General features: G+C 62.3%; 1 protein-coding gene across 1 annotated transcript in view; it reads left to right on the top strand.

Moving 5' to 3' along the window:
- The first annotated feature begins 226 nt into the window (after positions 1-226).
- LOC120505871 (neurexin-2-like) overlaps positions 227-26,189 on the top strand; it is a 41,309-nt gene continuing 15,346 nt past the window's right edge. The window contains 14 exon segments of the mRNA XM_039716817.1: positions 227-1,639; positions 1,642-1,965; positions 2,475-2,531; positions 8,202-8,493; positions 10,712-10,766; positions 14,141-14,302; positions 16,637-16,904; positions 17,271-17,669; positions 17,881-18,081; positions 20,143-20,262; positions 21,590-21,971; positions 22,598-22,788; positions 24,275-24,448; positions 24,952-25,071. Coding sequence (XP_039572751.1) covers positions 352-1,639; positions 1,642-1,965; positions 2,475-2,531; positions 8,202-8,493; positions 10,712-10,766; positions 14,141-14,302; positions 16,637-16,904; positions 17,271-17,669; positions 17,881-18,081; positions 20,143-20,262; positions 21,590-21,971; positions 22,598-22,788; positions 24,275-24,448; positions 24,952-25,071 — 4,033 coding nt within the window. The 5' untranslated portion in view covers positions 227-351.

The following is a 26,189-nucleotide window of genomic DNA, read 5'->3' as shown; positions in this document are numbered from 1 at the left end:
CCACGGGATGGGGGTGGGGGGGTGCCAAGGTGGGGGTCGCTGTCATCCCCCCCCCCACAGGTGCAGCAGTTAATGTGATTGGCTAATTATGCGCTGCATGTTAATGAGCCCCATTAGCCAACGAGGGGGGGCTATAAATAACCTGGGGGCTCATTTGCATAATGCCAGGGCCCGGGTTGCCGCGGTGACCGACCCCCCCCCTTCCCCCCCTCTCCCCCCCCAGGTGCCTCCGGACCCCCCGGCCAGGCTGTCGCCGCCCGCTGGGGCCGCCCATGTGGCTGTGAGAGGACGGGGGCGGCCGGGCCCCCCCCAGGGCCCCCCCAGGGCCCCCCCAGAGCCAGCCCAGGCGCCATGACCTGTCCGGCCGCTGAGGGACGCCCGGCGCCCGGGGGCCTCCGAGAGACCAAAGCCCACCCGGGCTCCGCGGCCCACCCGGGCCCCCAGCGCGGCTCCACGGCCCCTCAAAGTTCTGAGGGTCACCAAGAGACCAAAGCCCACCCGGGCTCCGCGGCCACCAGAGGCTCTGTGGCCAGCCAGGACCACCGAGAGACCAAGGCCCACCTGGGCTCCGTCGCCCACCTGGGCTCCCGCGTGGAGATCGAAGCCCACCTGGGCTTTGTGGCCGACCAAAACTTTGTGGGCAAGCAGGAGCACCCCGAGCCCGGTGCTGGCTCCGTGGCGCTGTTGGACTCCAAGATCGCCCAAGGCTCTGAGGAGCTCCTGGGGACTCGGGTCAGCCAGGTGCCCGGGACCCGCCTGGCGTCTGTGGCCACCCAGGAGCTCCTGGAGGCGCGTCAGGAATCGCGGGCCAGCCGAGGTTCTGTGGGCAACCAGGACCTCCCAGAGCCCGACATCAACATCCCCTTGGACTCCAAGGTCAACCAGGCCGCCATGGCTCGCTTGGACCTGAGGGGCCACCAAGACCCCTCCCCGGCCTCCGAGGACCCCCAAGAGCCCAAGGTCACCCAGGGTCCGGTGGCCAACCAAAAGACCAAGGTCAACCAAAGCCCCGCGGCCCCTCTGGAGGCCAAGGTCAATGAAGACCCCGTGGTGTGTTTAGACTTGAGGGTCCACCGAGCCCCAGCGGCCAGCCGAGCCCCCGAGGACCCCCGAGCCCCCCTGGAGCACCCGGACAGCCAGGCTGGCCAAGCTCTCACAGACTGGAACGTCCACCAAGCCCCCGTGGCCGCGCACAGCCCCGCGGACCCCCAAGAGACCGAGGTCAAGCCCGGCCCTCCGGACCCGAGGGTCCCCCCGGACGCCACGGCCGAGGGACGCTGCCCGGGGACCGAGTGCCACCAACCCCACGTGCCCACCCGGGCCACCCCAGCCCCCCGCCCGTGCGCCCAAATCCCCTCGGGCGCCCGCCTGGGCCTGGTGCTGCTGACGCTGGGGTCCCTCCTGCTGCCCTGCGCCCGGGGCTCGGCGCTGGAGTTCGGGGGCGCCCCGGGGCAGTGGGCGCGCTACGGGCGGTGGGCGCCGGGCGCGGGGGGCCAGCTCAGCTTCCGCCTCAAGACCAACGTGACGCGGGCGCTGCTGCTCTACCTGGACGACGGCGGCAACTGTGACTTCCTGGAGCTGCTGGTGGCCGAGGGGCGGCTGCGGCTGCGCTTCGCCATCGCCTGCGCCGAGCCCGCCACGCTGGAGCCGCCGGCGCCGGTCAGCGACGGCACATGGCCGTGGCCAGCGACCTGTTCGTCGGGGGCATCCCGCCCGACGTGCGGCTCTCGGCGCTGACGCTCAGCACCGTCAAGTACGAGCCGCCCTTCCGCGGGTGGGTGGCCGACCTGCGGGTGGGCGACGCGCCGGCCGCGCTGCTGGGCGCCCAGGGGGTCCGGGGTGACGGGGACGAGCGCTGCGCCCACCACCCGCCCTGCGCCCACGGCGGCCGCTGCACCCTGCGCCGTGGGGAGCCCCGCTGCGACTGCGCCGGCACCGGCCACCGCGGGCCCTTCTGCGAGGAAGGTGAGGGCGCGGCGGGGGCAGAGGGGCAGGGGGCAGGGAGGGGTGGGTGGGCGCAGAATCAGCTCGGGGGTCTCATGGCCTTGTGTTTCTCCATGGTTTCGTTGGGCACCTCCATGTCTCGGTGTCATTGTGTCCTCGAGGGTCTCCATCTCCGTGGCGTTGCGTGTCCTGTTGTCACCTCCTTGTGTTTCTCCGTGGAGTGTCCATCTTCATGGCTGTGTTTCTCCGTGTCCCCCCATGGCCTTGTGTTTCTCCATGGTTTCGTTGGGCACCTCCATGTGTCGGTGTCATCGTGTCCTTGAGGGTCTCTCCATCTCCGTGGCGTTGCGTGTCCTCCTGTTGTCACCTCCTTGTGTTTCTCCGTGGAGTGTCCATCTTCATGGCTGTGTTTCTCCGTGTCCCCGTGTCCTCGTGTCCTCCTTCACGGCGTTGGGTGGTTTTGTGTTTCTCCATCCCTGGTTTGGGGTGTCCTTGTGCTTCTCCGTGGCCTCACATGTCCTCGTGTCATCATGTCCTCCACATCCCTATGTCTCATGTCATCATGTCCTCCATGTCCCCATGTCATTGTGTCCCCCACAATCCCATGTCTCATGTCATCGTGTCCTCCACAATCCCGTGTCCCTGTGTCATCGTGTCCTCCATGTCCCCATGTCATTGTGTCCTCCACATCCCCGTGTCTTGTGTCATCGTGTCCCCCACAATCCCATGTCCCTGTGTCATCATGTCCTCCACAATCCCATGTCCCCGTGTCATCGTGTCCTCCACATCCCCACGTCCTCGTGGCGTTGGTCCTTGAGTGCTCCTCGTTCCTCCATGACTTCCTGGTGTCCTGGTGTCATTTTGTCCTTGAGCTCCTCCGTGGCTTTGTGTCCTCGTGGCGTTGCTTGTCCTTGTGTCCTTCCTGTCCTCGTGGCACTGGACACACCCACGGTGTCTGACTGTCATTGTCACGGTGTCCTGGTGTCACGGTGTCCTTGTGTCACGGTGCTCCCCTGCTCTTCCACCCTCGTGGGGTTCTGTGTCCCCTCTGTGTCCTCCTGGCGTTGTGTCCTTGAGTTGCTCCGTGTCCTCGTGTCCTCCTGGTGTCACATGTCCCTCTGTCCTCTTGCCCTTGTGTCCTTTCACACCACTACCCCCTCGTGGCGTTGCTTGTCCTTGTGTCCTTCCTGTCCTCGTGGCACTGGACACACCCACGGTGTCTGACTGTCATTGTCACGGTGTCCTGGTGTCACGGTGTCCTTGTGTCACGGTGCTCCCCTGCTCTTCCACCCTCGTGGGGTTCTGTGTCCCCTCTGTGTCCTCCTGGCGTTGTGTCCTTGAGTTGCTCCGTGTCCTCGTGTCCTCCTGGTGTCACATGTCCCTCTGTCCTCTTGCCCTTGTGTCACCCCGTGTCCTTTCACACCACTACCAATGTGCTTCTCCAGGTCCTTGTGTCCCCCTGATGTCACCCGTCCTCGTGTCACTCGTCCTCGTGTCCTCCTGGTGTCACCCATCCTCGTGTCACTCGTCCTTGTGTCGTCTTGGTGTCACCCGTCCTCGTGTCCTCTTGGTGTCACCCACCCTTGTGTCCCCCGGTGTCCTCGTGTCCTCCTGGTGTCACCCGTCCTCGTGTCACCTGTCCTTGTGTCCCCCTGATGTCACCCATCCTCATGTCACTCGTCCTCGTGTCCTCTTGGTGTCACCCATCCTCGTGTCCCCCGGTGTCCTCGTGTCCTCCTGCCATGTCTCGTGTCCTGGTGTCTCTCCTCACCCTTGAGATGTTGCACATCCACACGTGACCCCCCCATGTCCCTCACGTCCCCTTGTCCCCTTGGTGTCACCCACCCTTGTGTCCCCCGGTGTCCTCGTGTCCTCCTGGTGTCACCCGTCCTCGTGTCACTCATCCTCGTGTCCTCTTGGTGTCACCCGTCCTCGTGTCACTCGTCCTTGTGTCCTCCTGGTGTCACCCATCCTCGTGTCCCCCGGTGTCCTCGTGTCCTCCTGCCATGTCTCGTGTCCTGGTGTCTCTCCTCACCCTCGAGATGTTGCACACCCACACGTGACCCCCCCATGTCCCTCATGTCCTCTTGTCCCCCCCCGGTGTCCCCCCCTCCTCCCACCCTCAGTGTCCTCCCCCACCCCCATTTTGCACCTCCCCGGGCCCTCGTGTGCCCTCGTGTGACACGGGTGACCCTGCTGGGGGTGGCGCGGGGCTTTGGGGACCCGATGTCACCCCCCCGTGTTTACCCGTCCCGGTGTCCCCACACGCCCTCGTGTCCCCGCCTGTCCCCACCCTGGCACGCCCCGGTGCGGTGGCACGCCCCGCCGTGGGCTGGGTGTCCCCGCGGTGACGGTGACGGTGCCGGTGCCAGCCGGGCGTGGCCCGGGGGGTCTCTCGTGCCACCCCGCCCTCGCACACGTTCCTGGGGACAACCGCCGGTGTCACCGTGGCGACAGCATCCTCCGGGCGCGTTGCCAGGGCCGGTTGCCGGGGCGCCGCCGGGGCTGGGTACCCGTTGCCGTGGAGACGCCCGGGCCTGTCTCCCTGGTGACGGTTGTCACGGCACTGCCGGATGCTCCCGCCGCGTCCTTGAGGGGGGACAGGAACGGGGGGGGCTGCGAGGGCCCTGGGGTGCTGTGGGGTGTCCTGTGGGGTGTGGGGTCCCTTTGGGGTGCCCTGTGGGGTGTGGGGACCCTATAGGGTGCTCTATAGGGTGTGGGGATCCTATAGAGTGCCCTATGGGGTGTGGGGTCCCTTTGGGGTGCCCTGTGGGGTGCAGGGACCCTATAGAGTGCCCTATGGGGTGTGGGGTCCCTTTGGGGTGCCCTATGGGGTGTGGGGTCCCTTTGGGGTGTCCTGTGGGGTGTGGGGTCCTTATAGGGTGCTCTGTGGGGTGCAGGGACCCTATAGAGTGCCCTATGGGGTGCAGGGACCCTATAGGGTGCTCTGTGGGGTGTGGGGATCCTATAGAGTGCCCTATGGGGTATGGGGTCCCTTTGGGGTGCCCTGTGGGGTGTGGGGTCCCTTTGGGGTGCCCTATGGGGTGCAGGGACCCTATAGAGTGCCCTATGGGGTGTGGGGTCCCTTTGGGGTGCCCTATGGGGTGTGGGGTCCCTTTGGGGTTCCTCCGGGCGCGTTGCCAGGGCCGGTTGCCGGGGCGCCGCCGGGGCTGGGTACCCGTTGCCGTGGAGACGCCCGGGCCTGTCTCCCTGGTGACGGTTGTCACGGCACTGCCGGATGCTCCCGCCGCGTCCTTGAGGGGGGACAGGAACGGGGGGGGCTGCGAGGGCCCTGGGGTGCTGTGGGGTGTCCTGTGGGGTGTGGGGTCCCTTTGGGGTGCCCTGTGGGGTGTGGGGACCCTATAGGGTGCTCTATAGGGTGTGGGGATCCTATAGAGTGCCCTATGGGGTGTGGGGTCCCTTTGGGGTGCCCTGTGGGGTGCAAGGTCCTTATGGGATGCCCTGTGGGGTACAGGGTCCCTATAGGGTGCCCTGTGGGGTCCACGGTGCCTGTGGGGTGCCCTATAGGGTGCATGGACCCTTTGGGGTGCCCGTCCCTTTGGGGTGCCCTATGGGGTGCAGGGACCCTATAGAGTGCCCTATGGGGTGTGGGGTCCCTTTGGGGTGCCCTGTGGGGTGCAAGGTCCTTATGGGATGCCCTGTGGGGTACAGGGTCCCTATAGGGTGCCCTGTGGGGTCCACGGTGCCTGTGGGGTGCCCTATAGGGTGCATGGACCCTTTGGGGTGCCCTATAGGGTGCAGACTCCCTTTGGGGTGCCTTATGGGGTGCAGAGTCCTTATAGGGTGCCCTATGGGGTCCACGGTGCCTGTGGGGTGCAGGCAGGGCACTACGGGGTGTGCCATGAGGTCCTGGGTCCCTGAGGAGGGCCCTATAGGGTGTTGGGGTGCTATAGGGTGCCCTATAGGGTGCTGGGTCCCTTCAGGGTGCCCTACAGGGTGTTGGGGTACTATAGGGTGCCCTATAGGACGCAGGGTCCCTTTGGGGTGCCCTAAAGGGTGTTGGCATGCTATAGGGTGCCCTATAGGGTACAGAGTCCTTTTGGGGTGCCCTATAGGGTGCTGGGGTGCTATGGGGTGCCCTATAGGGTGTTGGGGTGCTATGGGGTGCCCTATAGGAAGCAGGGTCCCTTTGGGGTGCCCTAAAGGGTGTTGGCATGCTATAGGGTGCCCTATAGGGTACAGAGTCCTTTTGGGGTGCCCTATAGGGTACAGAGTCCTTTTGGGGTGCTATAGGGTGCCCTATAGGGTGCAGGGTCCCTGTGGGTTGCTATAGGATGCCCTGTAGGTGCAGGGTCCCTTTGGGGTGCCCTATAGGGTGCAGGGTGCTGGGGCGCCGTGAGGGCTGTGGGCGTGCACAGGGCGTGCAAACCCCCCCTCGGGGCGTGCAAATCCCCTCCAGGACGAAGTTCAGGGCGTGCAAATCCCACCGGGGCGTGCAAACCCCTCCCCCCCCACATTGTGCCCCGCCCCCAAGCGCCTGGGCCTTTCGGTCATTTTGGGTTTTTTGGTTAATTTTTAATTTTTTTAATTCTGATTTTTTTTTTATGTTTATGTTTTTTAATTGGTTTCTCTTTCATTCCCATTTCCCTCTATGTTTCCCATTTTGCCGCTTTTCCTTTACTATTTCCTTTATTCCCCCCCTTTTTTCTTTTACATTTCCCGTTATTTTGGCTTTTTCCTTATTTTTCTTTTTTTTTAGATTATTTTCCCTTTTTTATTAATAGTGTTTATTTTAATATTTTTCCTTTTCTCGTGATTTTCCCTTTATTTTGATTATTTCCCCCTTTTTATGAATTTTCTACTCATGAAGATATTTTCCCTTTTAAAGTAATTTCCCAGTTCAGTATTTTTCCTTTTTTTTAAAAATTCTTCTCCATGTTAATTAATATCTTTCTCCTTCTTTATCATTATCTCTTTACATTAATTATTTTTCCTCTTTCAATAAATACTTTGAATATTCCACCTTTTATATCAGAGTTCTTTTTTCACCTTCATTTTTTCCCTTCCCTTTGTTGATCTTTATTTTCCCTCCTCGATAATTTCCCCTTTTAGAATTATTTTTATTTCCCCCACTTTTCCCCCTTTTTTTCTTTTTCCTTTTCTCTTTTCCCTTGTGCTGCTGACTTCCCCTTTTTATCAATTTCCTCCTTTCCCTTGCTTTGACCCTTTTCACTTTTTTCCTCTTTTTCCTCCCTCCCCCCGCTTTCATCCCTTTCCCTCCTTTCCTCCCTTTTCCTTTCTTCCTTTTTTCTATTTTTTCATTTTTCCCCCATTTCCCCCCTTTCTCTCATTTCCCTCCCTTTCCACCTGGGAACCTCAAACCCCACACCTGTGCACACCTGGGAACCCCAGGAACCACAAACCCCACACCTGTGCACACCTGGGAACCCCCAGGACCTCCCAGGACTCCCAAACCCCCAACACACACCTGAGATCCCATAACAATGTCCCCGCGCAAGGTCATCGTTGCAACGTCCCCATGACAACGTCCCCATCACAACGTCCCCATGACAACGTGCCCATCACAACATCGAATGGCAACATCTCCATGACAACCTCCCCATGACAACGTCCCCATGGCAACGTCCCTGTGACAACATCCCCGTGACAACACCCCATGGCAATGTCTCCATGACAACATCTCCATGACAATGCCCCCATGACGATGTCCCAGTGATAATGTCCCCATGACAACATCCCCATGACAACATCCCCATGACAACGTTCCCATCACAACGTCCCTATCGCAATGTCCCCATGACAACGTCCCCATCACAATGTCCCCATGACAACGTTCCCATGAGAATGTCTCCATGACAATGTCCCAATGATAATGTCCTCATCACGTCCCCATCACAACGTCCCCATCCCAATGTCCCCATCACAATGTCCCCATGACAACATCCCCATGACAACATCTCCATGACAATGTCCCCATGAGAATGTCCCATGACAACGTCCCCATGACAACGTCCCCATCGCAACGTCCCTATCGCAATGTCCCCATCACAATGTCCCCATGACAACATCCCCATGACAACATCTCCATGACAATGTCCCCATGAGAATGTCCCATGACAACGTCCCCATGACAACGTCCCCATCGCAACGTCCCCAACCACAACCTCCCCATCCCCTGCCGCCATCTCCCACCGACACCCCCCAGTGCCACGCCCCCCTTGCCAACCTCGCCATTCGCCGCCCCCACACGGCGTCCCCGCTGTCCCCACCGCCAGGCCGCGCCGAGTATGTGGCCACGTTCCGGGGCAGCGAGTTCTTCTGCTACGACGTGTCGCGGTCGCCGGTGCAGAGCAGCGCGGACGAGCTGGCGCTGGCGTTCCGCACGCGGCAGCGCCACGGGCTGCTGCTGCACACCGGCCGCGCCGCCGACTTCCTGAACCTGTCGCTCAAGGCCGGCGCCGTGTGGCTCGTCATCAACCTGGGCGCCGGCGCCTTCGAGGCGCTGGTGGAGCCCGTCAACGGCAAGTTCCACGACGGCGGCTGGCACCACGTGCGCGTCACGCGCAACCAACTGGGAGCACTGGGAGCCTTGGGCAGCTCCCCAACTGGGAGCATTGGGAGCAATGGTGGGTTTGATCAGCTCCCCAACTGGGAGCACTGGGAGCAGTGGTGGGTTTGATCAGCTCCCTAACTGGGAGCACTGGGAGAGATGGGAAGGTCCCCAACTGGGAGCACTGGGAACATTGGGCAGCTCCCGAACTGGGAGCACTGGGAGCCTTGGGCAGCTCCCCAACTGGGATCCTTGAGTGGCCATTTAATGGGTCTTCTCAGACAGTTCCCCAACTGGGAGCACTGGTTGCCATGACCAGCTCCCAACTGGGAGCACTGGGAGCAATGGTTGAGTTGATCAGCTCCCCAACTGGGAGCACTGGTTGCCATGACCAGCTCCCAACTGGGAGCACTGGGAGCAATGGTTGAGTTGATCAGCTCCCCAACTGGGAGCACTGGTTGCCATGACCAGCTCCCAACTGGGAGCACTGGGAGCAATGGTTGAGTTGATCAGTTCCCCAACTGGGAGCACTGGGATGGGACTCTTGGCCAACCACCCCAACTGGCACCACCCATTTTGCTGAATTCCCCAACTGGGAGCACTGGGATCAATGGGCATCTTGGTCAACTGCCCAACTGGGAGCACTGGGTGACTTGGCCAACCACCCCAACTGGCACCACCCAGCATTTTGCTGAATTCCCCAACTGGGAGCGCTGGTTGACTTGGCCAACCACCCGACCAGGAAATCCAGTTACCTTGACCAGCTCCCCAACTGGGAGCACTGGGAGCGATGGGTGTCTTCATCAGCCACCCAACTGGGAGCACCAGTACCTTGACCAGCTCCCCAACTGGGAGCACTGGGTGTTAGGTTAAACTAGAGAACTGGGCATACTGGGAGCAATGGGTTCCTCAATCTGCTCCCCAACTGGGAGCACTGGTTGTGCTGGTCAACCACCCAACTGGGGGTGATGGACATTGGCCAACCACCCAACTGGGAGCACTGGGAGCTTTGATCCTCTCCCCAACTGGGAGCACTGGGAGTCTCGATTCTGGTCCCAACTGGGAGCACTGGGTGTCTTGCTCAAGCACCCAACTGGGGGTGATAGACATTGGCCAACCACGCAACTGGGAGCACTGGGAGTCTCGATTCTGGTCCCAACTGGGAGCACTGGGTGTCTTGCTCAAGCACCCAACTGGGAGCACTGGGAGCCTCGATCCTCTCCCCAACTGGGAGCACTGGGAGTCTCGATTCTGGTCCCAACTGGGAGCACTGGGTGTCTTGCTCGAGCACCCAACTGGGAGCACTGGGAGCAGTAGGTGTCTTGCTCGAGCACCCAACTGGGAGCACTGGGAGCACTGGGTGTCTTGCTCGAGCACCCAACTGGGAGCACTGGGAGCACTGGGAGCACTGGACACGCTGCTCAACCACCCCGCTGGCAGCACCGACCGCAGGACCTCTCTCTCCCCAACTGGGAGCACTGGTTCCATGGACCCTCCCAAACTGGGAGCACTGGACGCACGATGGGGGAGGGGTCTCTGCCCAACCCCCACAGGGGGTGACCGGTGGAGTTCGGGGGGGGGTTTCTCCCCCCCCCCACTCCGCCCCCCATTTTCTGACAACTCTCTGCTTCTCTCTCCCCCCTCCAAGGTGGGCGCCGCCCCTCCCCCTCCGTGCAACGCCCCACTCCTGGTCCCATGCTGGGGCACGCGTGAGCTCAGCCTTGTTTCCCTGATGATGATGAGCAGGGAGAGGAGGTTCCCTGAGCAGAGCCTGGATGTGTCTGTGAGCACAGGGCCTGTGGAGAGCAGCTCTGCCTGCAGGAGCCGGTGCTGGGAAGGGGAAGGGTCAGCTGGGGCACAGGCTCCAGTGTGGGCCTTGCTGGCCCCAGACTGTGCCCCTGGGCCTGGCTCAGGCAGGACACAAAGTGTGTCCTTTGGGCATGCTTGTGTCAGATAGCTTGTCTTCTGCTCAAGGAGGAAATATCAGTGACCCTGTGACCTTATTCTTTCCTCACAGGAAACAAAGAGGAGGAAATTGCAACGGCCCTGGAAGCTGTGTTGAAGAAGATCCTCTGTCAGCTCTTCCAAGGAATTCAAAGTGGGGAAGATGTAAACATTGCTATAAATTATGCTCTTGTTTCAAAAATCCTGGACAAACCCCAAAAAAAAAAAAACCCCCCCGCGCCCCCCACCCCAAGCGCCCCCCAAACGTCACGTTTGTGTTTTGTCCTTCTCTCGCCGCCAGCACGCAGGGATCGGACACGCTATGGTAAACAAACTGCATTACCTGGTAGTTATCACTCTATTGTTACTCCTTGGCTTCGCCGTGGCCCCACTCCCCACCTTTTGGGGCCGATCCGGGGGATTTTGGGCAAAATTTTCACCCATCCGCCATCTCCGCAGGCCGAGCTTCGGCTGCCGCCCCCATCGTGGCAAAATAAACCAGAGCTGGTTCTGCCCCGCCCCGTCACCCTCCTCTTCCTCCCATCCCAGCAAAAATCCTTCCCGAGGGGGCGGGTGGTACGCGATGGGGGTGAGGTGGCGCCTCAACCCATCTGCCGCCCCGTTTTTGGGGTGAGTTTTAGCGGTTTTGGGCAATTTTCGCCCGTCTGCCGTCTTGCGGCTGAGCTGCGGCTCCCTCGTGCCAAAATGAGCTGGTTTTCCCCCCAAAAAATCCTCATCTGGGGTCAGGCAGTGATATTTTTTCTCAAGAGGGTTCAGCTCCCGCTGTTTTGGGACGAATTTGAGGGATTTAGGGCAATTTTCACCCGTCCGCCATCTTGTGGCGGAGCATCGCCTCCCCCATGCCAAAAATAGCTGATTTTCCAAAAAAACTCCTTTTTGAGAGTGTGATTTTCTTGATGGGGACAATGTGGGGTCTCCCCACTCGTTTTGGTGTGAATTGGGGAATTTTTGGGATTTTGGGTGATCGGGTAAACCCAACACCCGCAGTTTCCCAATGCCAAAACCAAATGATTTCCACCCAAATCGTCAGGCCGGGCTCAGAAGTTGCCGATTTTCCCCAAGGGGTTGATGTGGGATTTCACTCCCCCATTTTTGGGATGAATTTTAGAAATTTTGGACGATTTTTTCCCCCCCACACCATCCAGGGCGTAGCTGCAGCTCCCTGGTCCCCAAACCAGCCGGTTTCACCCCAAAATCCAGCCCGGGCTGGGCTCGTTTTCCCCTGGAAACTTTTATGGAGTCCCAGACCCAATTTTTGGGGTGATTTTTTGGGATTTGGAGCAATTTCATGCCAATCCCACCCCCTGAAACAGCCAAGGCTCAGATTCTCCATAATTTCCCCCCAAAATGGGTCGGGGGCAGGATGGAGACCCCCCCCAAACGCCTCATTTTGGGGTGAATTCCCATGATTTTGGGCAATTTGCTCCCTCGTGGCCGAGCACGGTTTCTCAAGCCCCAAAACCACCCCGAAATTTGGGGTTCCCCCCAAAACCCAGCTGTCGCTCACAGAGGGGACGTGGGACCCCACCCCCCTCCCCCATTTTGGGCCGATTCCTTTGGATTTTTGCCCATTTTTGCCAAAACCAGCCGCTTTCACCCCAAACCCCGCCCCAGGGGGTGTCAGGGTTTTAAAAGGGGGGGGGTGGGTGATTTTTTTTATCAGGTGTGCACAGGTGTGTACAGGTGTGTACAGGTGTGCGCAGGTGTGAAAAGTTGTGAAAAGGTGTGTTCAGGTGTGTGCAGGTGTGTACAGGTGTGTACAGGTGTGGCAGGTGTGTACAAATGTGTACAGGTGTGTTCAGGTGTGTACAGGTGTGTACAGGTGTGGCAGGTGTGTGTACAGGTGTGTGCGGATGTGTGCAGGTGTGCACAGGTGTGAAAAGGTGTGTGCAGGTGTGTACAGGTGTGTACAGGTGTGTGAGGGTCACATCAGGTGTGTGTACAGGTGTGTTCAGGTGTGTACAAATGTGTACAGATGTGTACAGGTGTGCACAGGTGTGCACAGGTGTGTGCAGGTATGTACAGGTGTGTGTGCAGGTGTGTACAGGTGTGTACAGGTGTGTGAGGGTCACATCAGGTGTGTGTACAGGTGTGTTCAGGTGTGTACAAATGTGTACAGATGTGTACAGGTGTGCACAGGTGTGCACAGGTGTGTGCAGGTATGTACAGGTGTGTGTGCAGGTGTGTACAGGTGTGTACAGGGCTACAGGTGAGTGCAGGTGTGATAACGGGTGTGTGCAGGTGTGTGCAGGTGTGTACAGGTGTGTACAGGTGTGTGTGCACGTGTGTGCAGGTGTGTGTACAGGTGTGTGCAGGTGTGTGTACAGGTGTGTACAGGTGTGTGTACAGGTGTGTGCAGGTGTGTACAGGTGTGTGTACAGGTGTGTACAGGTGTGTGTACAGGTGTGTACAGGTGTGTGTACAGGTGTGTACAGGTGTGTGTACAGGTGTGTACAGGTGTGTGTACAGGTGTGTACAGGTGTGTGTACAGGTGTGTACAGGTGTGTGTACAGGTGTGTACAGGTGTGTGTACAGGTGTGTACAGGTGTGTGTACAGGTGTGTACAGGTGTGTGTACAGGTGTGTACAGGTGTGTGTACAGGTGTGTACAGGTGTGTGTACAGGTGTGTACAGGTGTGTGTACAGGTGTGTACAGGTGTGTGTACAGGTGTGTACAGGTGTGTGTACAGGTGTGTACAGGTGTGTGTACAGGTGTGTACAGGTGTGTGTACAGGTGTGTACAGGTGTGTGTACAGGTGTGTACAGGTGTGTGTACAGGTGTGTACAGGTGTGTGTACAGGTGTGTACAGGTGTGTGTACAGGTGTGTACAGGTGTGTGTACAGGTGTGTACAGGTGTGTGTACAGGTGTGTACAGGTGTGTGTACAGGTGTGTACAGGTGTGTGTACAGGTGTGTACAGGTGTGTGTACAGGTGTGTACAGGTGTGTGTACAGGTGTGTACAGGTGTGTGTACAGGTGTGTACAGGTGTGTGTACAGGTGTGTACAGGTGTGTGTACAGGTGTGTACAGGTGTGTGTACAGGTGTGTACAGGTGTGTGTACAGGTGTGTACAGGTGTGTGTACAGGTGTGTACAGGTGTGTGTACAGGTGTGTACAGGTGTGTGTACAGGTGTGTACAGGTGTGTGTACAGGTGTGTACAGGTGTGTGTACAGGTGTGTACAGGTGTGTGTACAGGTGTGTACAGGTGTGTGTACAGGTGTGTACAGGTGTGTGTACAGGTGTGTACAGGTGTGTGTACAGGTGTGTACAGGTGTGTGTACAGGTGTGTACAGGTGTGTGTACAGGTGTGTACAGGTGTGTGTACAGGTGTGTACAGGTGTGTGTACAGGTGTGTACAGGTGTGTGTACAGGTGTGTACAGGTGTGTGTACAGGTGTGTACAGGTGTGTGTACAGGTGTGTACAGGTGTGTGTACAGGTGTGTACAGGTGTGTGTACAGGTGTGTACAGGTGTGTGTACAGGTGTGTACAGGTGTGTGTACAGGTGTGTACAGGTGTGTGTACAGGTGTGTACAGGTGTGTGTACAGGTGTGTACAGGTGTGTGTACAGGTGTGTACAGGTGTGTGTACAGGTGTGTACAGGTGTGTGTACAGGTGTGTACAGGTGTGTGTACCCCCCCCAGTTTTGGGGTGCCCCGGCCGCGGGGGCCCGGCTGAGCGCGGCCGCTCTCGTGCCGCAGGTGACCATCTCGGTGGACGGCATCCTGACCACCACGGGCTACACGCAGGAGGACTTCACCATGCTGGGCTCCGACGACTTCTTCTACGTGGGGGGGTCCCCCAACACCGCCGACCTGCCGGGGTCCCCCGTCAGCAACAACTTCATGGGCTGCCTCAAGGACGTGAGTCTGGGGGCTCGGGGACCCCCACCTGCACTCACCTGGGGAGGGGTGCGGGTGTTCGGGGTGGGGGGCAGAGATAGAGCCCCCCCCGACTCACCTGTGCGTGTCCTTGAGGGTGGGGGGGACATTCTGGGGACCCCCGACTCACCTGTGCGTGTCCTTGAGGGTGGGGGGGACATTCTGGGGACCCCCGACTCACCTGTGGGTGTTCTTGAGGGTGGGGGGCATTTTGACCATCTCGGTGGACGGCATCCTGACCACCACGGGCTACACGCAGGAGGACTTCACCATGCTGGGCTCCGACGACTTCTTCTACGTGGGGGGGTCCCCCAACACCGCCGACCTGCCGGGGTCCCCCGTCAGCAACAACTTCATGGGCTGCCTCAAGGACGTGAGTCTGGGGGCTCGGGGACCCCCACCGCCCTCACCTGGGGAGGGGTGCAGGTGTTCGGGGTGGGGGGGAGAGATAGAGCCCCCCCGACTCACCTGTGGGTGTCCTTGAGGGTGGGGGGGACATTCTGGGGACCCCCGACTCACCTGTGGGTGTCCATGGGGACTCTGGGTCACATTTTGGGGACCCCCGACTCACCTGTGGGTGTTCTTGAGGGTGGGGGGCATTTTGGGGACTCACCTGTGTGTGTCCCTGGGGACTCTGGGTCACATTTTGGGGACCCCCGACTCACCTGTGCGTGTCCCCAGGGGCCATGAATCACATTTTGGGGACATCCATGAGTCCCCAACTCACCTGTGTGCCCCCCCAGGGGATGTGGTGATATTTTGAGGACCCCCGACTCACCTGTGGGTGTCCCTGGGGACTGTAGGTCATGTTTTGGGGACCCCCAACTCACTTTTACATGTCCCCAGGGGCCGTGGGTGACATTTTGGGGACCCCCAGGAGTCCCCAGCTCACCTGTGGGTGTCCCTGGGGACTCTGGGTCACATTTTGTGGATCCCTGTGCGTGTCCCCAGGGGCTGTGAGTGACATTTAGGGGACATTCATGAGCTCCCGACTCACCTGTGTGTGTCCCCAGGAGTGGGGATGACATGTTGGGGACCCCTGACTCACCTGTGTGTGTCCCCAGGGGCCATGGGTGACATTTTGGGGACCCCCATAAGTCCCAGCTCACCTGTTCATGTCCCTGGGGACTCCGGGTCACATTTTGGGGACCCCCGACTCACCTGTGTTTGTCCCTGGGGACTCCGGGTCACATTTTGGGGACCCCTGACTCACCTGTGCGTGTCCCCAGGAGCTGTGGGTGACATTTTGGGGACCCCCGACTCACCTGTGCGTGTCCCCAGGGGCGTTCCAGGTGACAGCGCAGCACAGCAGCATCGGGGGTCACACGGGGGTGCCGAACCCCCCCAAACCTCCCCTGTCCCCGCCCCCCCAGGTGGTTTACAAGAACAACGACTTCAAGCTGGAGCTGTCGCGGCTGGCGCAGGAGGGGGACGCGCGGGTGACGCTGCACGGGGCGCTGCTCTTCCACTGCGACCCCCCCCCGGTAGAGCCCCCCCGACTCACCTGTGGGGGTCCTTGAGGGTGGGGGGGACATTCTGGGGACCCCCGACTCACCTGTGGGTGTCCCTGGGGACTCTGGGTCACATTTTGTGGATCCCTGTGCGTGTCCCCAGGGGCTGTGAGTGACATTTAGGGGACATTCATGAGCTCCCGACTCACCTGTGTGTGTCCCCAGGAGTGGGGATGACATGTTGGGGACCCCTGACTCACCTGTGTGTGTCCCCAGGGGCCATGGGTGACATTTTGGGGACCCCCATAAGTCCCAGCTCACCTGTTCATGTCCCTGGGGACTCCGGGTCACATTTTGGGGACCCCCGACTCACCTGTGTTTGTCCCTGGGGACTCCGGGTCACATTTTGGGGACCCCCAGGAGTCCCCAGCTCACCTGTGGGTGTCCCTGGGGACTCTGGGTCACATTTTGTGGATCCCTGTGCGTGTCCCCAGGGGCTGTGAGTGACATTTAGGGGACATTCATGAGCTCCCGACTCACCTGTGTGTGTCCCCAGGAGTGGGGATGACATGTTGGGGACCCCTGACTCACCTGTGTGTGTCCCCAGGGGCCATGGGTGACATTTTGGGGACCCCCAGGAGTCCCCAGCTCACCTGTTCATGTCCCTGGGGACTCTGGGTCACATTTTGTGGACCCCCGACTCACTTGTACGTGTCCCCAGGAGCTGTGGGTGACATTTTGGGGACCCCCAACTCACCTGTGCGTGTCCCCAGGGGCGTTCCAGGTGACAGCGCAGCACAGCAGCATCGGGGGTCACACGGGGGTGCCGAACCCCCCCAAACCTCCCCTGTCCCCGCCCCCCCAGGTGGTTTACAAGAACAACGACTTCAAGCTGGAGCTGTCGCGGCTGGCGCAGGAGGGGGACGCGCGGGTGACGCTGCACGGGGCGCTGCTCTTCCACTGCGACCCCCCCCCGGCGCTGGACCCCGTCACCTTCGCCACCCCCCAGGCTCACCTGGCGCTGCCCACCTGGCGCCCGGCCCGCGCCGGCTCCGTCTCCTTCGACTTCCGCACCACGGAGCCCAACGGGGTCCTGCTCTTCGGGCAGGGACCCCCGCGCAGAGGGTGTGCAGGTGTGAGATGAGGGGTGTGCAGGTGTGCAGAGGGTGTGCAGGTGTGAAAAGGGTGTGCAGGTGTGAGAGGAAGGGTGTGCAAAGGGCGTGCGGGTGTGCAAAGGATGTGCAGGTGTACGGGGAGGGGTGTGCAAAGGTGTGCAGGTGTGAAAAGGTGTGAAGGGAGGGGTGTGCAGGTGTGAGAGGGTGTGCAGGTGTGAGAGGAGGGGTGTGCAGGTGTGAGAGGAGGGGTGTGCAGGTGTGCCTGGGGTGTGCAAAGGTGTGTGGGGAGGGGTGTGCAGGTGTGAAAAGGTGTGAGGGGAGAGGTGTGAAGGTGTGCACAAGGTGTGCAGGTGTGCCCCGCTGTCCCCGCTGTCCCTGATGTCCCCCCGCTGTCCCTGATGCCCCCTCTGGTGAACAGCCGCAGCACGCCCTTCCTGGCCAGCGGCGACCGCGACGTTCTGGACGTGGGGGCCGAGCTGTACCTGGGGGGGCTCCCCGAGGGCCGGCCCGGGCCCCCCGCGCCCCCCGAGCTCTGGGCCGCGGGGCTGCGCCTCGGCTTCGTGGGCTGCGTGCGGGACCTGTTCGTGGACGGGCGGAGCCGCGACGTGCGGGCGCTCCTGGCCCCCGGGGGGGCTCCGGGGGTCGCCCCGCTCTGCGCCAGGGACCCCCCCCGGCTGTGCGCCAGCGCTCCCTGCCGCAACGGGGGGACGTGCCGCGAGGGCTGGAACCGCTTCGTGTGCGACTGCCGCGGCACCGGGTACCTGGGGCCGCGCTGCGAGACAGGTGAGGGACGCGGGGACACGGGGACAGAGGGGACAGAGGGGACGCGGGGACACTGGGGACACCTGGGGACACCCTGGGGATGGCTGGGGACACTTGGGGACACCCTGGGGATGGCTGGGGATGGCTGGGGACACCCTGGGGACACCTGGGGCCACCCTGGGGCCATCGGGGGTGGCCGTGGGGGGGTGACAGCGCGTCCCTGTCCCCGCAGAGGCGGCGGTACTGAGCTACGACGGCAGCATGTACCTGAAGGTGCAGGTGCCGGGCGAGCAGACCGAGGCCGAGGACGTGTCCCTGCGCTTCATGTCCCCCCGAGCCTTCGGCCTCGTCCTGGCCACCACCTCGCGCCACTCGGCCGACACCCTGCGCCTCGAGCTGGACGGGGGGCGCATGAAGCTCACCCTCAACCTGGGTGAGCCCCCCCGAGACCCCGCAGAGACCCCCCGGATAAACCCCGAAACGTCCTTGGAATGTCCCTGAAATGTCCCCGAAATCCTCCCCGAAACGGGGCCCGAGGCGGTTCTGGTCATCCCAGGAGGGCCAAAATAGGGACTGGGACCCCAAAATAGGGACTGGGACCCCAAAATGGTGTCTGGGACCCCAAAATAGCATCTGGGACCCAAAATGGTGTCTGGGGTCCCAAAATGGGGTCTGGGATCCCCAAAATAGGGTCTGGAATTCAAAATAGGGTCTGGGACCCCAAAATGGGGTCTGGGACTCCAAAAGAGGGTCTGGGACCTCAAAATACGGCCTGGAACCTTAAAATGGTGTCTGAGACCCCAAAATAGGGTCTGGGACCCCAAAATGGGGTTTGGGATCCCAAAATGGGGTTTGGGACCCCAAAATGGTGTCTGGGACTCCAAAATAGGGCCTGGAACCCCAAAATGGTTCCTGGGACCCTGAGATGGAGCCAGGGACCTAAAAATGGTGACTGGAACCCTAAAATGGTGTCTGGGATCCCCCCAAAATGATCAAATTGGTGTCTGGGACACCACAGTGATGCTCAAGATCCCAAATTGGAGCCCAAGTCAGTTCTTAGGAGCCCAAAAATGATTCCTGGGATCCCAAAAGTGCTTGTGACCCCAGAATGGCCCGAAGTTGGTGCCTGGGAGCCCCAAATGATGGTCAGGACCCCAACATGGTGCCCAGGTCAGTTCTCCTGGCCCTAAAATTGTCAAATTCATGCCTGGGACCCCAAAAAGAGCGTCCAGGTCGCAAAGATTTCCCCCAAAATGGTGTCTGGGCCGGTTCTGGTGATCCCAAAATGGTCAAGTTGATGCCTGGGACCCCAAAATTTCCCCCAGAAGTGCTCAGGACCCAAAAATGGTGCCCGGGCACCCCCAGAACAGCAGCTGTGACCCCCAAACTGGTCCTGGAGGGTCCCCAGAGCCACCTCGGTGTCCCCAACTCCCTCCCCCTCCCCTCCCCCGCGGGATTGGGGCCTTCGTGACCCCCCCGCTGCCACTTGGGGCGCAGCGCCGGGACCCCCCGAGGGGTTGAGGGACCCCCCAGAGGATTGGGGACCCCCCCCAGGATTGGGGACCCCTCCTGCAGCCCCTTCCATTGGGGGGCTCCCCCGTGGGGCTGCAGGTCCTCTGTGGGGTGGGGACCCCCCCCGTGGGATTGGGGACCCTCCCAAGGGGTGGAGACCCCCCAAGGGGCTGGGGACCCCCCCCAGGGAGCTGGACCCCCAAACCCCCTGGGACACCCGGCCTCCAAAACCCCCCCGTGAACACCCCCAAAACTGCCCCAAACGCCCCCAAAACTGCCCCAAACTCCCCGGGGACACCCCCTGGGGACACCCCTGGGGACACCCCTGGGGACACCTCTGGGGACACCCTTGGGGACACTCCCTGGATCACCCCAAAACCTCCACAGGGACCCCCAAACCCCTCCTGACCCCCCCAATAGGCTGGGACCCCCCGTGTGTGTTTGGGGTGCACAGGTGGGCTCAGGGGTCACACCTGGGCCGTGCTGGGGACATCTGGTGTCACCCAGTGCCACGGTGTCCCAGTGCCACCCAGTGCCACCGGCTGCTACGGTGTCACCTGTACTGGTGGCCCAGTGTCCCCGGTACAGTGCTGTCCCCCGGTGTCACTGGTGTCACCTGGTGTCACCGGTGTCCTGGTGTCACCCGCTATCACTGGTGTCCCCCAGTGCCACGGTGTCACCAGCACAGCAGTGTCCCCTGGTGTCACTGGTGTCCCCTGGTGCAGAAGTGTCTCCTGGCATCCCTGGTGTCACCCAGTGTGTCACTGTCCCCTGGTGTCCCCCGTGTCCCTGATGTCCCCTGTGTCCCTGGTGTCCCTGATGTCCCCGGTGTCCCCACTGTCCCCACTATCCCTGGTGTGCCCAATGTCCCCACTATCCCCGGTGTCCCCGCTGTCCCCGGTGTCCCCACTGTCCCCGCTGTCCCCGCTGTCCCCGGTGTCCCCGCTGTCCCCGGTGTCACCGCTGTCCCCGCTGCCCCCAGGCAAGGGCCCCGAGACGCTGTTCGCGGGGCAGCGGCTGGATGACAACGAGTGGCACTCGGTGCGGGTGGCCCGGCGCGGGCGCAGCCTCCAGCTCGCCGTCGACAACGTCACCGTCGAAGGTGACACCACGGGGACGGGGACGGGGGACCTTGGCCTGGGCTCTTGGGGTCACCGGGGTGCTCGGGTCCGTGGGGACGTGGCCAGTGGGGCTGCAGGTCCAGGGGACAAGGAGGAAGGTCCAGGGGACATTTGTGCTTGGGGACATGGTGACCAGGTCCAGGGGACAGGGATGAAGGTCCGGGGGACAGGGATGAAGGTCCTTGGGGACATTGGTGCTTGGGAACAGGGACAAAGGTCCATGAGAACATGATAAAGCCCCATGAGAACATGGATGAAGGTCCAGGGGACAGGGATGAAGGTCCTTGGGAACGTGGATGAAGGTCCAGAGGACATTGGTGTTTGGGGACATGGTGACCAGGTCCAGGGGACAGGGATGAAGGTCCGGGGGACAGGGATGAAGGTCCTTGGGGACATTGGTGCTTGGGAACAGGGACGAAGGTTCATGAGAACATGATAAAGACCCATGAGAACATGGATGAAGGTCCATGAGAACATGGATGAAGGTCCAGAGGACATTGGTGTTTGGGGACATGGTGACCAGGTCCAGGGGACAGGGATGAAGGTCCTTGGGAACGTGGATGAAGGTCTGTAGGATGGGGATAAAAGTCTGTAGGGATAGGGATGAAGGTCCTTGGGGACAGAGATGAAGTTCCTTGGGACAGGGATGAAGGTCCATGGGATGGGGATGAAGGTCCATGAGACACTGATGAAGGTCCAGGGGACATGGAAGAAGGTCCATGGGACAAGGATGAAGGTCGTGGGGACATTGCTAAAGGGGGACATTGCTAAAAGTCCATGGGGGCAGGGATGAAGGTCCAGAGGACAAGGATGAAGGTCCATGAGAACAAGGATGAAGTTTCTTGGGACAGGGATGAAGTTCCTTGGGACAGGGATGAAGGTCCATGGGATGGGGATGGAAGTCCACGGGAACGTGGATGAAGGTCCCTGGGGACAGAGATGAAAGTTCATGGGATGGGGATGGAGGTTCACAGGAACATGGATGAAGGTCCTTGGGGACATTGATGAAGGTCCTTGAGACATTGATGAAGGTCCATGGGGACAAGGATGAAGGTCCATGGGACATGGATGAAGGTCCTTGAGACATTGATGAAGGTCCATGGGGACAAGGATGAAGGTCCATGGGACGGGGATGGAGGTTCACAGGAACGTGGATGAAGGTCCTTAGGGACACGGGTGCACGGGGCCAAGGCGACCAGCCCTGTGAGGACACCACACACAGCCTGGATGTCCATGAGACCACGGCGCGGTGGCGCACGCCGCCCCTCGCGCTCCCGGTGCCACCCCCGTGTCCCCCACGCCCCCCAGGCCAGCTGTCGGGCTCGCACACCCGCCTGGAGTTCCACAACATCGAGACCGGCATCGTCACCGAGCGCCGCTTCCTGGCCGTGGTCCCCTCCAACTTCCTGGGCCACCTGAGCGGGCTGGTCTTCAACGGGCTGCCCTACCTGGACCTGTGCCGCGACGGCGACATCAGCTCCTGCGAGCTCAACGCCCGCTTCGGCCGCCGCGCCATCGTGGCCGACCCGGTGGCCTTCGGGGGCCGCGGCTCCTACGTGGCGCTGGCCACGCTCCAGGCCTTCTCCTCCTTCCACCTCTTCTTCCAGTTCAAGACCACGGCGCCCGACGGCCTCATCCTCTTCAACGGCGGCAGCGGCTCCGACTTCCTGGTGGTCGAGCTGGTCAAGGGGTGAGGGGGACACCGGGGGGACACCGGGGGGACATCAGGGGGGACATCAGGGGGACGTCCTGGGGAGCTCAAGGACCTTGGGGACACCGGGGGGACGTCCTGGGGAGCTCAGGGAGCTTGGGGACACCACGGCCCTGCTAAGGGGGTCAGGGATCTTCACAGATTTTGGGGACACCTATGGGGTCCTTTGGGGGTCTTGGGGAGCTCAGAGACCACCTGGGACATGCTAGGGGGTCCTGGGGACTTTGGGGACCTCCAGGGGATGTCAGAGACCACCTGGGGACTTTGGGGAGCTCCTGAACCTCCCGGGGACCTCCTGATGCCCTGGGACCCCTGGGGTCACCAGGGGAGCCCCTGGGGACCTTCTGAACCTTTTTGGACCTTGGGACCCCCCTCAGCCCTCAGGGACCACCCCACCCACCCTTAGGCTCCGCCCCCATGCCACAAGCACCTCCTCCTCCTGGCTCGGGCCACGCCCATAACGACCACACCCAACTGTGGCCACACCCCCACCACTGGCCACACCCCCGGCCCAGTTACACTCCCTGTATTTGGGGTGGGGGGGTCCAGGTGAGTCTCCCCCTCCCCTGAGGCCACGCCCAACGAGGCCACGCCCCCTTTCCCAGGTACATCCACTACGTGTTCGACCTGGGCGAGGGCCCCTCGCTCATGAAGGGCAACTCGGAGCAGCCGCTGCACGACGGGCGCTGGCACGAAGTGGCCGTGGCACGCGAGGGGGGGGCCCTGCACGCGCTGCGCGTGGACGGGAGACCCGTGACCCAGCACGGGCAGGGCGCCCGCGGGCTGCAGCTCAAGGGTGAGACCCTGGGGACACCTGGGACACACCTGGGGACAGCTGGGACACTCCTGGGGACAGCTGGGGACAGCTGGGGGAGGGTACAGGTGTGGGGGTACCCCCTGACCCAGCACGGGCAGGGCGCCCGCAGGCTGCAGCTCAAGGGTGAGACCCTGGGGACACCTGGGGACAGATGGGACACACCTGGGGACAGCTGGGGGACAGCTGGGGACACCTGAGGCACACCTGAAGTCACCTGGGTCACACCTGGGATCACTTGGGAAACACCTGCGATCACCTGGGGTCACCTGGGACACACCTGGGGACACACCTGGAATCACCTGGAGACACCTGGGTGACACACCTGGTGACACCTGCGGACACCTGGTGAAGGGCAGAGGTGTGGGGATGGTCCCAGGGTGGATGGGAGGGGTCACCCCAGTGGGGTACCCACAGCAGGGTGTCCCCTCACCCCTTGAGTGTCCCCCAGGTGTCCCCCAGGTGCACCTGGACATCACGGGGCAGGGGGGTCAATGGCACACGGGGGGGTCTCCCCAGTGCGTGACCCCAACCCCCTCAGCCCTCAGGGACCACCCCACCCACCCTTAGGCTCCGCCCCCATGCCACAAGCACCTCCTCCTCCTGGCTCGGGCCACGCCCATAACGACCACACCCAACTGTGGCCACACCCCCGGCCCAGTTACACTCCCTGTATTTGGGGTGGGGGGGTCCAGGTGAGTCTCCCCCTCCCCTGAGGCCACGCCCAACGAGGCCACGCCCCCTTTCCCAGGTACATCCACTACGTGTTCGACCTGGGCGAGGGCCCCTCGCTCATGAAGGGCAACTCGGAGCAGCCGCTGCACGACGGGCGCTGGCACGAAGTGGCCGTGGCACGCGAGGGGGGGGCCCTGCACGCGCTGCGCGTGGACGGGAGACCCGTGACCCAGCACGGGCAGGGCGCCCGCGGGCTGCAGCTCAAGGGTGAGAGCCTGGGGACAGCTGGGACACACCTGGGGACAGGTGGGACACACCTGGGGACAGCTGGGACACACCTGGGGACGGCTGGGGGACAGCTGGGGACACCTGGGGCACACCTGAAGTCACCTGGGTCACACCTGGGATCACTTGGGAAACACCTGCGATCACCTGGGGTCACCTGGGACACACCTGGGGACACACCTGGAATCACCTGGAGACACCTGGGTGACACACCTGGTGACACCTGCGGACACCTGGTGAAGGGCAGAGGTGTGGGGATGGTCCCAGGGTGGATGGGAGGGGTCACCCCAGTGGGGTACCCACAGCAGGGTGTCCCCTCACCCCTTGAGTGTCCCCCAGGTGTCCCCCAGGTGCACCTGGACATCACGGGGCAGGGGGGTCAATGGCACACGGGGGGGTCTCCCCAGCGCGTGACCCCAACCAGCTCGGGGGGGCTCATCCCGATCCTGTTTTGGGGCGCGGACAGAGCTGCCAGCGCCCCCCAGGTGACCCCCCCGTGCCCCCCCAGGTGAGCTGTACGTCGGGGGGGTCAGCCCGGGGCTCCTGGGCCGCCTCCCGCGGCTCGTGGCCTCCCGGGGGGGCTTCCGGGGCTGCCTGGCCTCGCTGGACCTGAACGGGCGCCTGCCCGACCTGCTGGGGGACGCCCTGCGACGCGTGGGGGACGTGCGGAGGGGCTGCGACGGTGAGGAAGGGGGGCTGGGGGGGTCTCCAGTTGCAAGTTGATCTGGTTCCTTTTTACCAGCCCCAGGGGACGCATCGTCTCTCCGGAGGTGCCGTCTGGCCGCTGCTGGTGATGGGGGCTCCTGCTGTGGGGGTCCCAGCCCAAAAATACATACTTCTTAACATTCCATAGCACCGGCCGGCTCCATATGGGCATATGAAGAAGTATGTAGGGATGGGAGGGAGAGGCGGGGGGGGGGGGGGGGGGGGGGGGGGGCACGGGGGTCCGGGGGTGTCTGGGGCTTTTTTGGGCGTAACTGGGAGTTAGGGAGGTGCACGGGTGGGCAGGGGGCTCGGGGGGGGCACAAGGAGGTGTCCAAGGTGAGATTTGAGCGACCAGGGGGGGCACAAAGGTGCGGGGGGAGGGGATTTAAACCCACAAAAACCCATTTTGAGCCCCCCCCGCGGCCGGGGCCGGGTTTGGGGGAGCCGGGGGGGGGTCCCCACGAGCCCGGTGCCCCCCAGGCCCCAGCACGACGTGCGCCGAGGACTCGTGTGCCCACGGGGGGGTCTGCCTGCAGCAGTGGGACGGCTTCACCTGCGACTGCAGCATGACGGCCTTCGGGGGGGCCGGCTGCGCCGAGCGTGAGTGGGGGGCCAGGGGGGCTGGGGGGCTTGGAGGAATGGCTGTGCCCCGTTTGAGTGGGGGGCTCAGGGGGATTTGGGGGGCTCAGGAAGTTTTGGGGGGCTCAGGAAGTTTGGGGGGGCTGTGCCCCCTTTGATGGGGGCCACGAGGTGATTCCGGGGGCACAGAGTGGCACGGGTGGCTCAGGGGGACACGGGGGGACACACGAGGGGCTCAGGGGTCCCAGGATGGGTGGGGGACACCCCACACGGGGTGGGGGGAGCCCAGGACCCCCAGGAGCGAGCAGAGGGGGCAGGTGGCCCCTGTCCCTCGCAGGGGACACGCGTGTCGCTCGCTGTGTGCCCGTGTGAGCCTCGGGGTCCCCAAACGGGACAAGTGTCCCTCGCCGAGGTGGCTCCGTCACTTCCTCGGTGTCCCCATGGCCCGGAGGGTGTCACCTGTGCGGGTGTCACCTGTGCGGGTGTCACCTGTGCCACCTGAGCCTGGCACGAGGGCTCCGTGCCCGCCAGGACTCCCCCACGAGGGACACCAGGGACACACGGGACACACGTGTCCCTGCCCCGGGGTGGCTCTGTCACCTGCCCGAGGGCTCCGCGTCCCCACGAGGGGCAGGTGACAGCACGAGGGACACCCGTGTCCCTCACGGGGTGGCCGCGTCCCCCCCATGTCCCCCCCAGTGTCCCCATGTCCAAGTTTCCCCACGTCCGGGTGTCCCCCCATGTCCCGGTGTCCCCCTTTGTCGCCCGTCCCCCCCTCCAGGTGAGTGCCAGGCAGTGCCACCCTCTGCCCCACACCTGGGTGGGGTCTCGGGGGGGCTTCGGGGCCGCTCCGTGGGGCGGGACGTGGCCCCGGTGTCGCCGTGGGGCGGGACAGGCTGTGGGGACACCGGAGCGGGGGGGTGGTGGCACTGCCGGGGGTCGCCGTGGGGCTCGGCCCCCCCGTGGGGCTCTGGGGGTCCCGGGGGGGCTCAGTGGGGCCGCCCCCACCCCCGATTGTCGCCGATTGTCGCCGTGGGTCGGGGGGCGGCTCCGTGGGGCTCCGTGGGGGGCTCTGTGGGGCTCCCCAACCCCTCGCCGGGGGGTCCGTGGGTTCCCCCTCGTGGGTCGCGCGTGGCCCC

The sequence above is a fragment of the Passer montanus genome, unplaced genomic scaffold, assembly GCF_014805655.1.
Source record: "Passer montanus isolate IOZ18808 unplaced genomic scaffold, ASM1480565v1 scaffold360, whole genome shotgun sequence".
In the NCBI taxonomy this organism is placed as follows: Eukaryota; Metazoa; Chordata; class Aves; order Passeriformes; family Passeridae; genus Passer; species Passer montanus.
The sequence above is the reverse complement of the archived record's forward strand: the minus strand, read 5'-3'. Positions and strand labels throughout refer to the sequence as shown.